Source organism: Sinocyclocheilus anshuiensis, unplaced genomic scaffold (assembly GCF_001515605.1).
Source record: "Sinocyclocheilus anshuiensis isolate Anshui unplaced genomic scaffold, SAMN03320099.WGS_v1.1 scaffold2166, whole genome shotgun sequence".
NCBI classification, from domain to species: domain Eukaryota; kingdom Metazoa; phylum Chordata; class Actinopteri; order Cypriniformes; family Cyprinidae; genus Sinocyclocheilus; species Sinocyclocheilus anshuiensis.
In genome coordinates, this window is record NW_015557079.1 from 883345 (window position 1) to 895535 (window position 12191).

Consider the following 12191-nt stretch of genomic DNA (forward strand, 5'->3'; position numbering starts at 1 on the left):
TTCAGATAAATAGTGTTCATATCGATATCGGAATTATATCGTATCGACCGAAATTAAGAAATATATCGTGATATCAATTTTGGCCATATCGTCCAGCCCTAAGTCGGGATCACTAATAGTTACGCCCCCAACATTTTCATATACCCGCCTATGTTCTATGCCAGCCGCCAGCCGAACCTGCATAGCCGATTCATCAGAAGTTCTGCAGGTATTGTGAAGAAACAATAGCGAAAATGGCAGATCATGGAAATAAATGTTATGTTACAGGCTGTGCAGGGGACGTGATGTGCAGGGATGGGTTGGACAGAGTAAGGAGAGATGACTGAGGATGACAGCGAATGATTTACAGATCCTGAGCACCACTGACAAGCATCTGTAGTTAACACAGAGCACGTGCGATCGCAAATCTCGAAAGTGAAAGTAAGCGATCTTGCTTTCGAAAGCAGTTTCAATGCCCCGCATATTAATAGTGGCTCCCTGATGCCCGCATTTTATATACAGTATAATTACCCAATCATATAACTGCGAGAGACTGTATTGAAATATATATTTTCCCCGTGTTTCCTTCCTGCTGTGTGAGCTACTGAAATGAGCCGAAACTGTGAAACAGCCAATCAGAGCAGAGATCAACATTATTATTCATGACCCTTCCAAATAAGGTAAAAACAGACCATTTCATTCTAGGGACAAATCCTAGGGTTGTAAATGGACATGTAAAACATTTTCTGGAGATGTTTTGCCCTTACCTAAGCCACATACCTTCTATGTAGATATCAGAGAACAATTTTAAATATTGTATCAATGCATTCCATGGCACCTTTAAAAAAAAAAAAAAAAAGGGGCAGGTGGATTTTTATCATTATAGGGTTTTTGTGTAGACACACTGGCAACACACACTAATGTTAAAACAACATGTAAAAGTGAATTTTGCATAATAGGTGCCCTTTAAAATCAAGTGCCTACCTTACTTTTTTTTCTTTTTCGATAACCTGCTACACTTGGATGTTGCTATATCACAATTTGGAAGAAAAATGGGTGGCTTTGATGTGTTTGTTGCTCCAGACATGTCTGGTGCAGATGTGTGTTCTATTGGGTTTTGAGCAACAGTTCTAATAGAATGGCCACAAAATGTGATTGTCTAAATGGAGGAGTGAGTGACAGCTGGGTTCTGCTGTCACCATGGTTACCACGGTTGGTTGCCTCTTTGTTCTGTTGGAGTGGCCAGACTTTAGTTGCCATTAATGTTGCATTTTGTTTTCGTTACAGCCCATTCAATATTACTGTGTGTGAACAAATCACTTGTGGATTTGAACAAACAGCTAAACCAAAGTATTAATCTGGCATCCACCCATAATGCTCTGGCAATGCAAGGGCGCCTTTTCTTCATAAAATGCTACATTTTAGCCGCTATCTTAGATTTTTTTTTCCCCCTTTCGTTTTTGTCACTATTTATACATTAGATATGTTGTACTGTAGTTAGCTCATCTATTTTTTTTTTCATTCTTTTTCAGACGATGCGAAGACATCGCAATGAAGTGACGGTAGAACTGAGAAAGGTAAGTTCACAATAAATGTGAGGTCTGTCATAGTTACAGGTGTATATGCATATTCACTGTTCATTTGCAGGTTTCCTCCGGATGGAGGTATTAAAGCTACAGTGTGCAGCTTAACATTGCATTCTGATGCAATACATGTGACTCATCAGAGAATACTGGATGAAATAAACTAGACTTAGAACACTGGATTCTCATCCTCTTTAGGTTTTTTTCATTCCTAAATAAATATGTGCACTCTCAGTGACAACATTAAGCTCTGTTTATTGTGGTGATTCAGTGCGTACTTGAGATTTGTATTTACTGCCTAAATAGTGCTGAATAGTTTCTCGGTCTCATTTAGGGCTGGGCTGTAAAGCTAAAACAATTATATCTTGATATTTGCCTTTTTTTTTGGCAATATTTACTAGCGTTATTTATGTATTTGCTCTGAAATGGTATGAAATGATCTGAACTTGTAGTCACTGACGCATCATTTAAAATGTATTAATCAAAATGATTCACAGATGTTCTAGTGCCATCTCTGATTTATCAACAACAAATATATTGCGATTTATTACCATTTCAGTTCTCTTGAACTAGCCTAATAATGGCCAAGTAAAAAGTGTTTTTGCAATGTAGCTTGTAATTTTATATTGCCAGTGAACTCTTCAGTACATATTCGATCGCCCAGTTCTAATATCATTCATCCAGTATCATTTTTAAGATGTGACTTGCAATCCTGCTAACTGACCCACCTTGTGATAATCTCTTGACGTTGCTCTGAAAATTTACTTGCAGTTGCAGTGTTGTGTGTGAGATGATGCGATTGTGTGGGTACATCGCTGCAGGAAATAGAGGAGCATCTGTAGTTTAAATATGGCCTGGGCAGGGAGCTCTCTGGAGTCTCTTCATGCATTACAGTAGACTTAAGCAGGTGGTGATTGCATGAAAACAAATATTTAAATGCATTTGGTATTTGGAAAGTGTTTATTTCAAACTATTTAAACAGATTGACTATACAGTAGAAATATAAATAGATTTTTTATATATGTGGAATGGATTATAAAACAACAACATAATGTCTTTCTGTTAAAGCCTTCTCATGGCTTTGTTCTCTTGTCCGGTGAGCTGTTTCTGTTGGAGATCTGTTTGCACTTGCAGTATTTGGGTCACGCCATCCATGGTCACGGGGCCCCTGGCTGGCTGCACCCCAAGAAGAAGGGTTGTCATGAGGGGCTTCCCTCGTCACACACTGTTGGCAAGGAACTCAGAACCTCGCTAGAAATATTTGTGCTTTTGTGGGTTTCTATATCTATTAAAAAACTGTAACAGATCCCTACTTGAGAATGTAGCATGTCATCACCAGAAGCAAAGTTGCCTGGAGCCTCTGACAAAGTCCATTAGTACAAATGGATACCAGAATGCTTTGTGCCACGTCTGAGTGAGTAGAAATCCCCTGTTGTTGATCTACTAGGCCAGAGTTGATGTGGAGCAGAGGTTTAGTCCTACAGCCTTGATGTTGTTGATTCATTTGGTGCTGGATTGGGTGACACAGCAAGTCCTGTCCATATTAGGCAGTTACACTGTCAGCCCAGAGGAATCGGACAGAATTCTGCTGTACTGCTCTGTGTGCGTTTGTGAGCGAGACATTCCTCTTTGCGTTCCTGTTTGCTCCAACATTAGAGTCACAGACAAACCGCTCACTAACATTATTTTTCTCACACTGCATAGAACCAGAAGTTACTTTGTGTCCCATTTCGTCAGTTTCCTTTTTCAAGGGTTTGGTTATTGGGCTGTTGAATTCTATTTCATTGACATCAGCAGCAAAATATTCCATTAAAGTGGAAATGAAGCAGTCAGTCAAGTTTACATTATTTAGGAAAATAACTTCCATTTTAATAAAAAAATATATAACACGCATGATTAATGTAACCATATTAAAGAAAAAAGGTTGTTTTGTTATAGCTTTTGGAGCAAGGGCGCCGCCATCTTGCAGTACCACCGCGTGTGACGTCACGGGGTTGGTTCGCTCCGATAGCCAGTGAAGTAATACAAACATTTCTTTACATTTGAACACACGCTTGTTTTGAAATGGAGGAAGACGAACTTGAAAGCACTGTTGAGTCCATAATAAGTGTAATTGCCTATGCATTTGAGCCAATACGGCAATGGGACCGAGCAGTATTAGGGGTTGAAGAAGTCGTGAACCTGCTGGTTTGGGGTAAAGTGCGGATCGGAAACAATACTCGTTTACGTGGATACTCCTCAACACTGTCATTCCGACGTGCTTTTGTGTGCATTTGCTGATGAAAACGCGAAAGAAAGCTCAATTTGGTAGCCTACTCACGTGCTGTGGCTTTGTGTGTGTGTGCAGCGCCGCCGGCGCGAACAGAAATGATCTATCACAACGCGTGAGTACCGCATTTAAATCTCTTTCAGAAAAGGTCTATCACAGCGTGTAAGTACCGCATTGAAATCTATTTCGTGCTGTCTCATGCTTGAATGGCATAAAACACTTAAATATTTAAACTGACAAGGCTTAAAACACATGAGAATGATTAACTTTATTGAGGAAGTAGCACTGGTCCGATTGTTCAGATAACGTTAGGTGATTAGTTAAACACTGTCCTGTTAACAGCAGGAAAGCTGTTTGTATTCAAGCTAATATTCGCAGGTGAACATAAAATATGATACTGGTGAACCAGTCAGTGTAATGCATATGTCTTAATGGTCTGACATAACAATAAATTGCGACATGAATGATATTGCATGCATGAAGTGTTGTTTGTTTACATCACGTTGGGCCTCTCATTATGAAAACAATATGTTTGGGATACCACGATCAAAACTTAGCATATAGACACTTTGATGTTGAATATTCATGCAAATTATGGTGAAAACCAAATTATTTGTGTGTTAAAATAACCTTTGTGTGTTCAAATGTAAAGAAATGTTTGTATTACTTCACTGGCTATCGGAGCGAACCAACCCCGTGATGTCACACGCGGTGGTACTGCAAGATGGCGGCGCCCTTGCTCCAAAAGCTATAACAAAACATCCTTTTTTCTTTAAAATGGTTACATTAATCATGTTTGTTATATATTTTTTTATCAAAGTGGAAATCACTTAACTAAATAATGTTAACTTAACTGACTGCTTCACTTCCACTTTAAGAGGCAATATCAAGAGAAAAGAGTAAAACTTGAAATATTTCCTCTGTGATTAAAAAACAGTTATTCAGACTAAGCTGCTAGAGTGACTGAAACTGTTAGACTTCAAAAGCCCATAACTGTCCACAATAATTTGTCAACGTATTTGATCTGATCTTTCCGCACCTACTTGAGATGCAGAACAATCATCAACATTAAAAAAAGCTGTCTGACTGTGTGTAGCACCTTCCACTCTGCAGTTCCTTCTCGGTGTTGAAAATGAGCAGCTGATGTTTATATTTAGAAAGGTTAAAATATAAAATCATTTCATTCTGATCCACTGTATTGAGGAAGAGGTCTGATGTCTTGAAGATACAGCAGAAAAAGCAACCTGTTTGATTTCATGGTCATTAAAAATGAATACACCTTTGTTAAATATAGGCCAACATGAGATTAATCAACACATGAAATGGTGTGTTTTCTGATTTCCTCAAATGCATTGAGTCTGTAAAATCTCAGATAGGTTTGTATTTGTTTAGATCTGCATGATCTCATGATGCATTTATTAAGTGCATGTTATCACAGAGAACCTGGTATTTATTTGGTTTCTCAATCCGTACAGAACAAAAGAGACGAGCATCTCCTGAAGAAACGAAATGTTCCGCAGGAAGAGAGTCTGGAAGACTCTGATGTGGACTCTGATTTCAAAGGGGTAAGAGGCTTTCTTCTCATTTCATCTCACTCCATATCTTCCATTTTCATTTATATAGTTTGTCTAAACTTTCCTCTCTATTTTCTCCTCAGCAAAATGTAACGCTAGATGCCATCTTACAGGTAAAATTCTAGCATGTGATGATGTTAAATGGTGGTGGTAAGAGAGGCATTAACTCTGATAAATAACCGATACAGAGGGTCAGCGCACACATCAGCACTACACTTCACAAAGTGTATGTGGGTGTGAGCGGCCCCTTCTTCCTCTCATTCTCCATTTCTCATCTTTTTCACTATAGAACGCCACCAGTGACAATGCAGTGTTGCAGCTCAGTGCAGTGCAAGCAGCCAGGTAAAATGTTGCGATATGTATATGAAAGGATTTGCATTTGTTATACAATGCCTTATAAAACCATCTTTCATAACCTTGAAACAACTTATAAAAATTGACTCTTTTTACTTTCTTAATACACATTCCTGGTGTTTATGATTTATCAGTAAATGTGAATCTAAAGAAGCAAAGTTTAAGACCTGCACTAATTTCATTCCTCGTTGAATGTCATTAATAAATGTTAAATTTTGATGTTAATATTTTATATAGAGCTGAAATAGTTGATCAGCTGAGTGTGAAAAGCCTAACACAAAACAGAAAATTGGCATACTTTTTTAATTATGCTTGTAAGTAAATATAATTAAATATTTTTGGCTGGATTGGTCTCTTTGAAATAAATTGCATTAACACTGCATTAACACTGTATTTGGAGTGCTGAAAGATGTTTGTTTTTCTCGTTTCTGTCCTTACAGAAAATTGCTCTCAAGTGACAGAAATCCCCCCATAGATGACTTGATAAAATGTGGAATCCTTCCAATCTTAGTCAAATGCCTGGAGAGTGATGACAAGTGAGTGACTACATGGCACTGAGTGAAATTATTCTAAACTTAATTGTGCTGTTTGTGTACGAATGTCGTCTTAGGTGCTGGTATAAAGTGCATGAGAGAAAAGAGTAAGGGATAAGAGAGGGTGCATGTTAGATGGACAGAGTTCCTCAGGTGAGATGGTCAGAGTGGACCGTGATCCTCAAGAGCTGTTCATCATGCACTTCCATTCAAAAATTTGGGCCTCAGTAAGATTAAATTTTTGAAAGAAATTAATTCTACACAGATGCATTATATTGATCAAAATTTTAAAAAAAATTTAATTGTAATAATGCTTCAGATTTTTTATGTTTTTGCAGTATTTTGATCAAATAAATGTAGCATTGGAGAGCAAAAGAGACTTTTCAAAAACATTTTGCCGAAATTCTTATATTCAAGGGGTGTGTGTGTGTATTACACGCAAGCAGCATCTTTTAAATGCATAACTATGAGGATAAATAAAGATTGGTACCTGATACACAAATGAAAATCCACCTTTTCAACATCTATATAATAAATGTTAAAACTTTAATCCTTTTGTTCAGAAATTACTGGAAAGGTAATTATAATGCATTAGAAAATAGGTGTGGGTACACACTGTGTACGACTCGTTACTTTTGGTCATGTCTGACTCGAAATCAGCCAAGAACTGTTACTGTGTTTGTGTATTTTAATAAGAAAAAAATGCTTTTAAAGGTCAGTTCTGGCTACAAACACCGAATCCTGTGGGGAAGTCCTGAGAAGTATCACAGAAGGTCACTCTAAATTCAGAGTGGTCAGAAGCAAAGTGTTGTTTATCCACCACCTCAGAAACATCTAAACTTACTTGTCTCTCTCTTTCTTCATCAGTCCTTCATTGCAGTTTGAAGCTGCCTGGGCTTTGACCAACATTGCATCAGGGACGTCTGCGCAGACGCAGGCAGTGGTCAAATCCAGTACGTTGTTTGGACAGGCTTTCCTCTACTGGATCAGCCTGTTTTGACTTCATCCGTTCTATGTATAGCTGATCGCTGTATGTTCTCCTCTCATTCTCTCTCTCTGTCTGTGTAGATGCTGTCCCATTGTTTTTGAGACTTCTCCACTCTCCTCATCAGAATGTGTGTGAGCAGGCCGTGTGGGCACTGGGAAACATCATTGGTGAGTAACTGAAATGTCCTCACACTGTTACCGCCTCTGAATTTTGTAACTAAAAGTGAGAAAAATGAGAACAAGAATTTAAATTGAAACCAGTGAGAGGGGATAAGTTTGACCTTTTTTTCATTCTCCTGGCAACGAAAACTCACTGAGCAGTAATATGTGAACCTTTGGATGTCATCATGCCTTGAGCAGCTGCTACATGCATATTGGTGGCATTAACACATTGAAACCTGTTTGTTCAACCAACATTAAAAACCAAAGGAAGAATATATTATTTTACCTTTTTTATTTATTCAAGGTTCACAAACCTTCAAAGCTGTACTTGCATTGCGCCACCTTTAGTACTGGAGTATATTCGCTTTTTGTTCAGTCCAACAAATTTGTTTTGCTCTCGATGTGAATAGGTTTCTTTTTTGTTTCACTTTTGGCACAAATATAGTCTTTACCATATTCTTGACTGTAGCCACTACATTTGATTTTCTTCTTTAAGAAGTTGTCTTTAATATTTTTACTTTACATTTGTCCCCAAAATGCTGTTCCATATTTTGAAAGTTGTAACAGCTGGGATGATCATCAGAACTTAACCCACGTGTTTTGTTTTATGGGCCCTGTGCAGGTGATGGGCCTCAGTGTCGAGATTACGTTATCTCGCTCGGCGTGGTCAAACCTCTCTTGTCGTTTATTAATCCTTCCATCCCCATAACCTTCTTGAGAAACGTTACCTGGGTCATTGTCAACCTGTGCCGAAACAAAGACCCACCCCCACCTATGGAAACCGTACAAGAGGTGAGGAGTGTGTGTGTGATTGTATGTGCATGTACCGAGTAAAATTAATCTATGAATTGTTCAGTTGAATATTGTTTAGTAAAGAACAACTTCAGGCATTTTTGGTAACCTAAAATAACGCTTGGTCTATGGCTGTTTGAGTGATTTGTATGCATGTATGAAGGACTTTATAAACTAGCATTTAATCCAGTAAAGTATCACTTAGGGATGGGCGATATGGGCTTAAAAATATATCACGATATTTCTGGTATTTATTACGATAACGATATCAATGACGATAATTCAGGGAATCCTTTTTCTTTTAAGAAAAGTATTATCTTTCCTATTTTTACCCAAAATAGGGTGAGCATTAATGAGTTCACACGTAATGTAAAGACTGTTTAATTCATACTGAAAGCCGGAGGGCGCTCTTGCACAGAAACTCCACATATCCATAGCAGAAGTAATACTACTGACTATGCTCCAGGAAGGTATCCAGTTATCGCTGAATAAAATGCACAACGGAGGTAGAGACATTTTAACTGATGAAATTTGAGGAAAATAAACATACAACTGCAAAAAATATATGGTTTATCTGTGTTCTTCAATCTTGGGTATTTGTATAAGGAAAGTATATTTATAATGCAATGTTAATCGACATGGCCTTTATCACTGTATATAATACTATCATTCTGTAATATTATGCTGTGTAATCGACATGCCAGTATTTTAACTCATTTTTCTTTTCTCCTCGTCTGTAATGTGGAGGTGTAGCTTTGAGCTGAAAGGAACATATTGTACCTCCTGCTGCTAAGAAATCATTAGACTGTGTTCTCACTCTGTCTGTGTGTGTGTGTGTGTGTGTGTGTGTGACAACTGTTTCATAGATGGCAGGCCTAATGAATATTCTGTTGTCCTACAGCTGATTTCATGTTTACATGCTGTTTGCTTATTCTCAGTCTGGTGGTTTAAACTAAAATATTAATTTCTAAAATTCTCTTTTTCACTCACAGATTCTTCCTGCCCTTTGTGTACTCATATATCATACAGATATAAATGTAAGTACAAGATATAAACATTTTTATAAGTGTTGCTCTTAATTACATAAATAGTGTCATAAATTTGGATTTAGCTACTTAACTGGCTGATTTACATTACATTATTCTTTAGTTATTATTGCACAAAAAAGGGTATTATATTGCCTTGAGGGGATTTATTTTGCAATAATGATCAGCTGACATTTTTCTCAATTATTATACGGCTTCTTATCAAATAAGGACATTAACATAAAATATTAGTTTTATTTTTATCTTTACTTTGAATTATATCCTCTAAAAAATAAGAAAAATGGTCAATTTAACCCCTCAGTGTTACAACACAGTCAGAGAGCTGTGTAATGAATGGTAGAAACTGAGTCTGTGTTCACATTTTAAACTAAAATCTCCTCCTTCCTCTAGATTCTGGTAGACACAGTGTGGGCTCTGTCCTATCTGACAGATGGAGGTAACGAGCAGATTCAGATGGTAATAGACTCAGGTGTCGTCCCCTTCCTTGTTCCACTGCTCAGCCACCAAGAGGTCAAAGTTCAGGTAAAAAATAATACCATTTCTATACATTAAAAACAACACAAAGCCATTTTCTAAAAGTGTTTGTGTATCCTGTGCTCAGACTGCGGCGCTGAGAGCGGTGGGGAACATTGTAACGGGGACGGATGAGCAGACTCAGGTGGTGCTCAACTGTGATGTCCTCTCTCACTTTCCCAACCTGCTCACACACCCCAAAGAGAAGATCAACAAGGTGAGACACACACACACATCCCATCTGATCCCATTTGTGTGAAATGTAATCAAGATGATGAAACCCAAATATTTACTTGTCTAATTTCATAAATGACTCCAGAAATCTCCCCAGTCGCTGTGTAAGCACTGTGGCTCATGTTTAGAGTACATCTGTGATGTGTCTGTTCTTCCCTGCAGGAGGCAGTGTGGTTCCTGTCCAATATAACAGCAGGTAACCAGCAGCAGGTGCAGGCTGTAATAGATGCTGGTCTCATACCCATGATCATTCACCAGCTTGCCAAGGTAAGATGTTATCTGTGTAGCCTGCTGTACATCCACTTTTCCCTTTTGCACTTTCATTTTAGCATTCATTATAGCTTTTAATTACAGATTTGCAGTACTTGTCACAGTATATATAATATGGGGTCCAAAGTCTTGAGACCAATAGTGAACATGCTCCTATGTTGCGTTTTTCTTTTTTATATACATCTTATTAATCTTATTTTAATTTTGCTTTAAATTTTCAAGTTGAAATTCTTTTAAGTCCAAGCAATGTCTTGTGATCAGAATATCATAGGTATTTAATGTTAGGTCTTATTTGACTTGGGCCAATAAGTAACCACCCACAACACCCTAGAATCGAAATAAAACACTCTTAAAAATCTAGAAATATTATGATTATTTGACTATTTCACTATTAATAATCTGTTCAGAAGAAGAAAATTCTGGAGCTTGAATCTAGACTCTTTGAAGAGTCCGTATAAGATGCTCCAATAAACAGTGCTTGATCTTTAATGTGTTTTTCTAAACAGGGTGATTTTGGAACACAGAAGGAGGCTGCATGGGCCATTAGCAACTTGACAATAAGTGGAAGAAAGGATCAGGTATGAACCATTCCAGATGAATTTCTGATTCCGAGCTACTTTTCTTTTCCAGCTTGTTCATTGGTTACCTTGATGTAATTGGCAGGTGGAGTACTTAGTGCAGCAAAACGTGATCCCGCCCTTCTGCAACCTGCTGTCAGTGAAAGACTCTCAGGTGGTCCAGGTGGTTCTCGATGGACTGAAAAACATCCTCATCATGGCTGGGGAGGAAGCCAGCACAATTGCTGAGATCATTGAAGAGTGTGGAGGTAATGCATTAAGTATAGAAATGGGTGGTCTTTCATATTTAGACCGTCTCTTTTGGTTGTGTTGTGATAAATTATCTGTAGATTAGGCCGAAATTATCACACATGCACATTCACTGATGTTTTACTTGTTTTATAGAAAAATAAAAAAGATTAGCAGTAATAATCTTGCTTCTGTATTTCAGGATTGGAAAAAATCGAGAACCTACAGCAGCATGAAAATGAGGACATCTATAAACTTGCATTTGAAATCATCGATCAGTACTTTTCAGGAGACGATGTGAGTCACAATCTCTTGGTTCTTGGCATGTTTCTCTGTATAGTGCTTGATGCACTAATGTGTTGTTGCTTGTGGGCGTTATTGGGGCTTTCGTACCCGAGGAAACTTTTCATAGTTCCTAGAAGTACTGGCGGAAGTAACCGCAGGAACTAGGAATGGTTTTAGTTCTAGGAACTCGGTTTGGGGGAAATACATTTGCTTGTACTTCAGAGTAGGGTCTTAAAGTCCCCCTGTAGTGAAAATCAAGTTTTTTTATGTTGTTTATTTGTGTATGTGGTGTTTTTAATATGCTTTTAGACAAACCATGTGCCAATCTATTAATCAACAGCATTGCTGAGTATTTTCTCCTTAAAACTGTAGTTTCCCAAAGGCAGTCCCAGAAATGCGGTTTGAAACAGCCCTCGGTTTGCTACATCACAAACCAATAACCAATCACGTCAAGGGATCGATTCCTATCACTAGCATACAAAATATACCAATACCAGCATAAAACCAAAAATAAATTAGATAGGGTGACCATACGTGCCATTTTCCCAGGACGCGTCCTGGCCAGGATTTCTATATTGCCTAAAATATCTAGGTTTTGGCTTTGTTTGCGTGCACCGATCGGTCTGCACACGCAAACAAAGCCAAAACCTAGATATTTTAGGCAATATAGAAATCCTGGCCAGGACGCATCCTGGGAAAATGGCGCGTATGGTCACCCTACATTAGAGCAAAAAACCTATGAAGCTGTGGTTTAATGTGAATTTAGAACCGCTAACTTGCATTATAACCCGTGCCAACAGTGTG

General features: G+C 38.0%; 1 protein-coding gene across 1 annotated transcript in view; it reads left to right on the forward strand.

Annotated features, from left to right (window-relative positions):
* Positions 1-12191, forward strand: part of LOC107676880 (importin subunit alpha-4) — a 28695-nt gene that overhangs the window by 12420 nt on the left and 4084 nt on the right. The window contains exons 2-16 of the mRNA XM_016471607.1: positions 1512-1556; positions 5307-5396; positions 5489-5518; positions 5695-5747; positions 6200-6295; positions 7160-7245; positions 7361-7447; positions 8064-8233; positions 9226-9270; positions 9670-9801; positions 9881-10009; positions 10189-10293; positions 10803-10874; positions 10960-11122; positions 11305-11399. Of these exons, the coding sequence (XP_016327093.1) occupies positions 1512-1556; positions 5307-5396; positions 5489-5518; positions 5695-5747; positions 6200-6295; positions 7160-7245; positions 7361-7447; positions 8064-8233; positions 9226-9270; positions 9670-9801; positions 9881-10009; positions 10189-10293; positions 10803-10874; positions 10960-11122; positions 11305-11399 (1398 nt within the window). The remainder of the gene's footprint in view (positions 1-1511; positions 1557-5306; positions 5397-5488; positions 5519-5694; positions 5748-6199; positions 6296-7159; positions 7246-7360; positions 7448-8063; positions 8234-9225; positions 9271-9669; positions 9802-9880; positions 10010-10188; positions 10294-10802; positions 10875-10959; positions 11123-11304; positions 11400-12191) is intronic.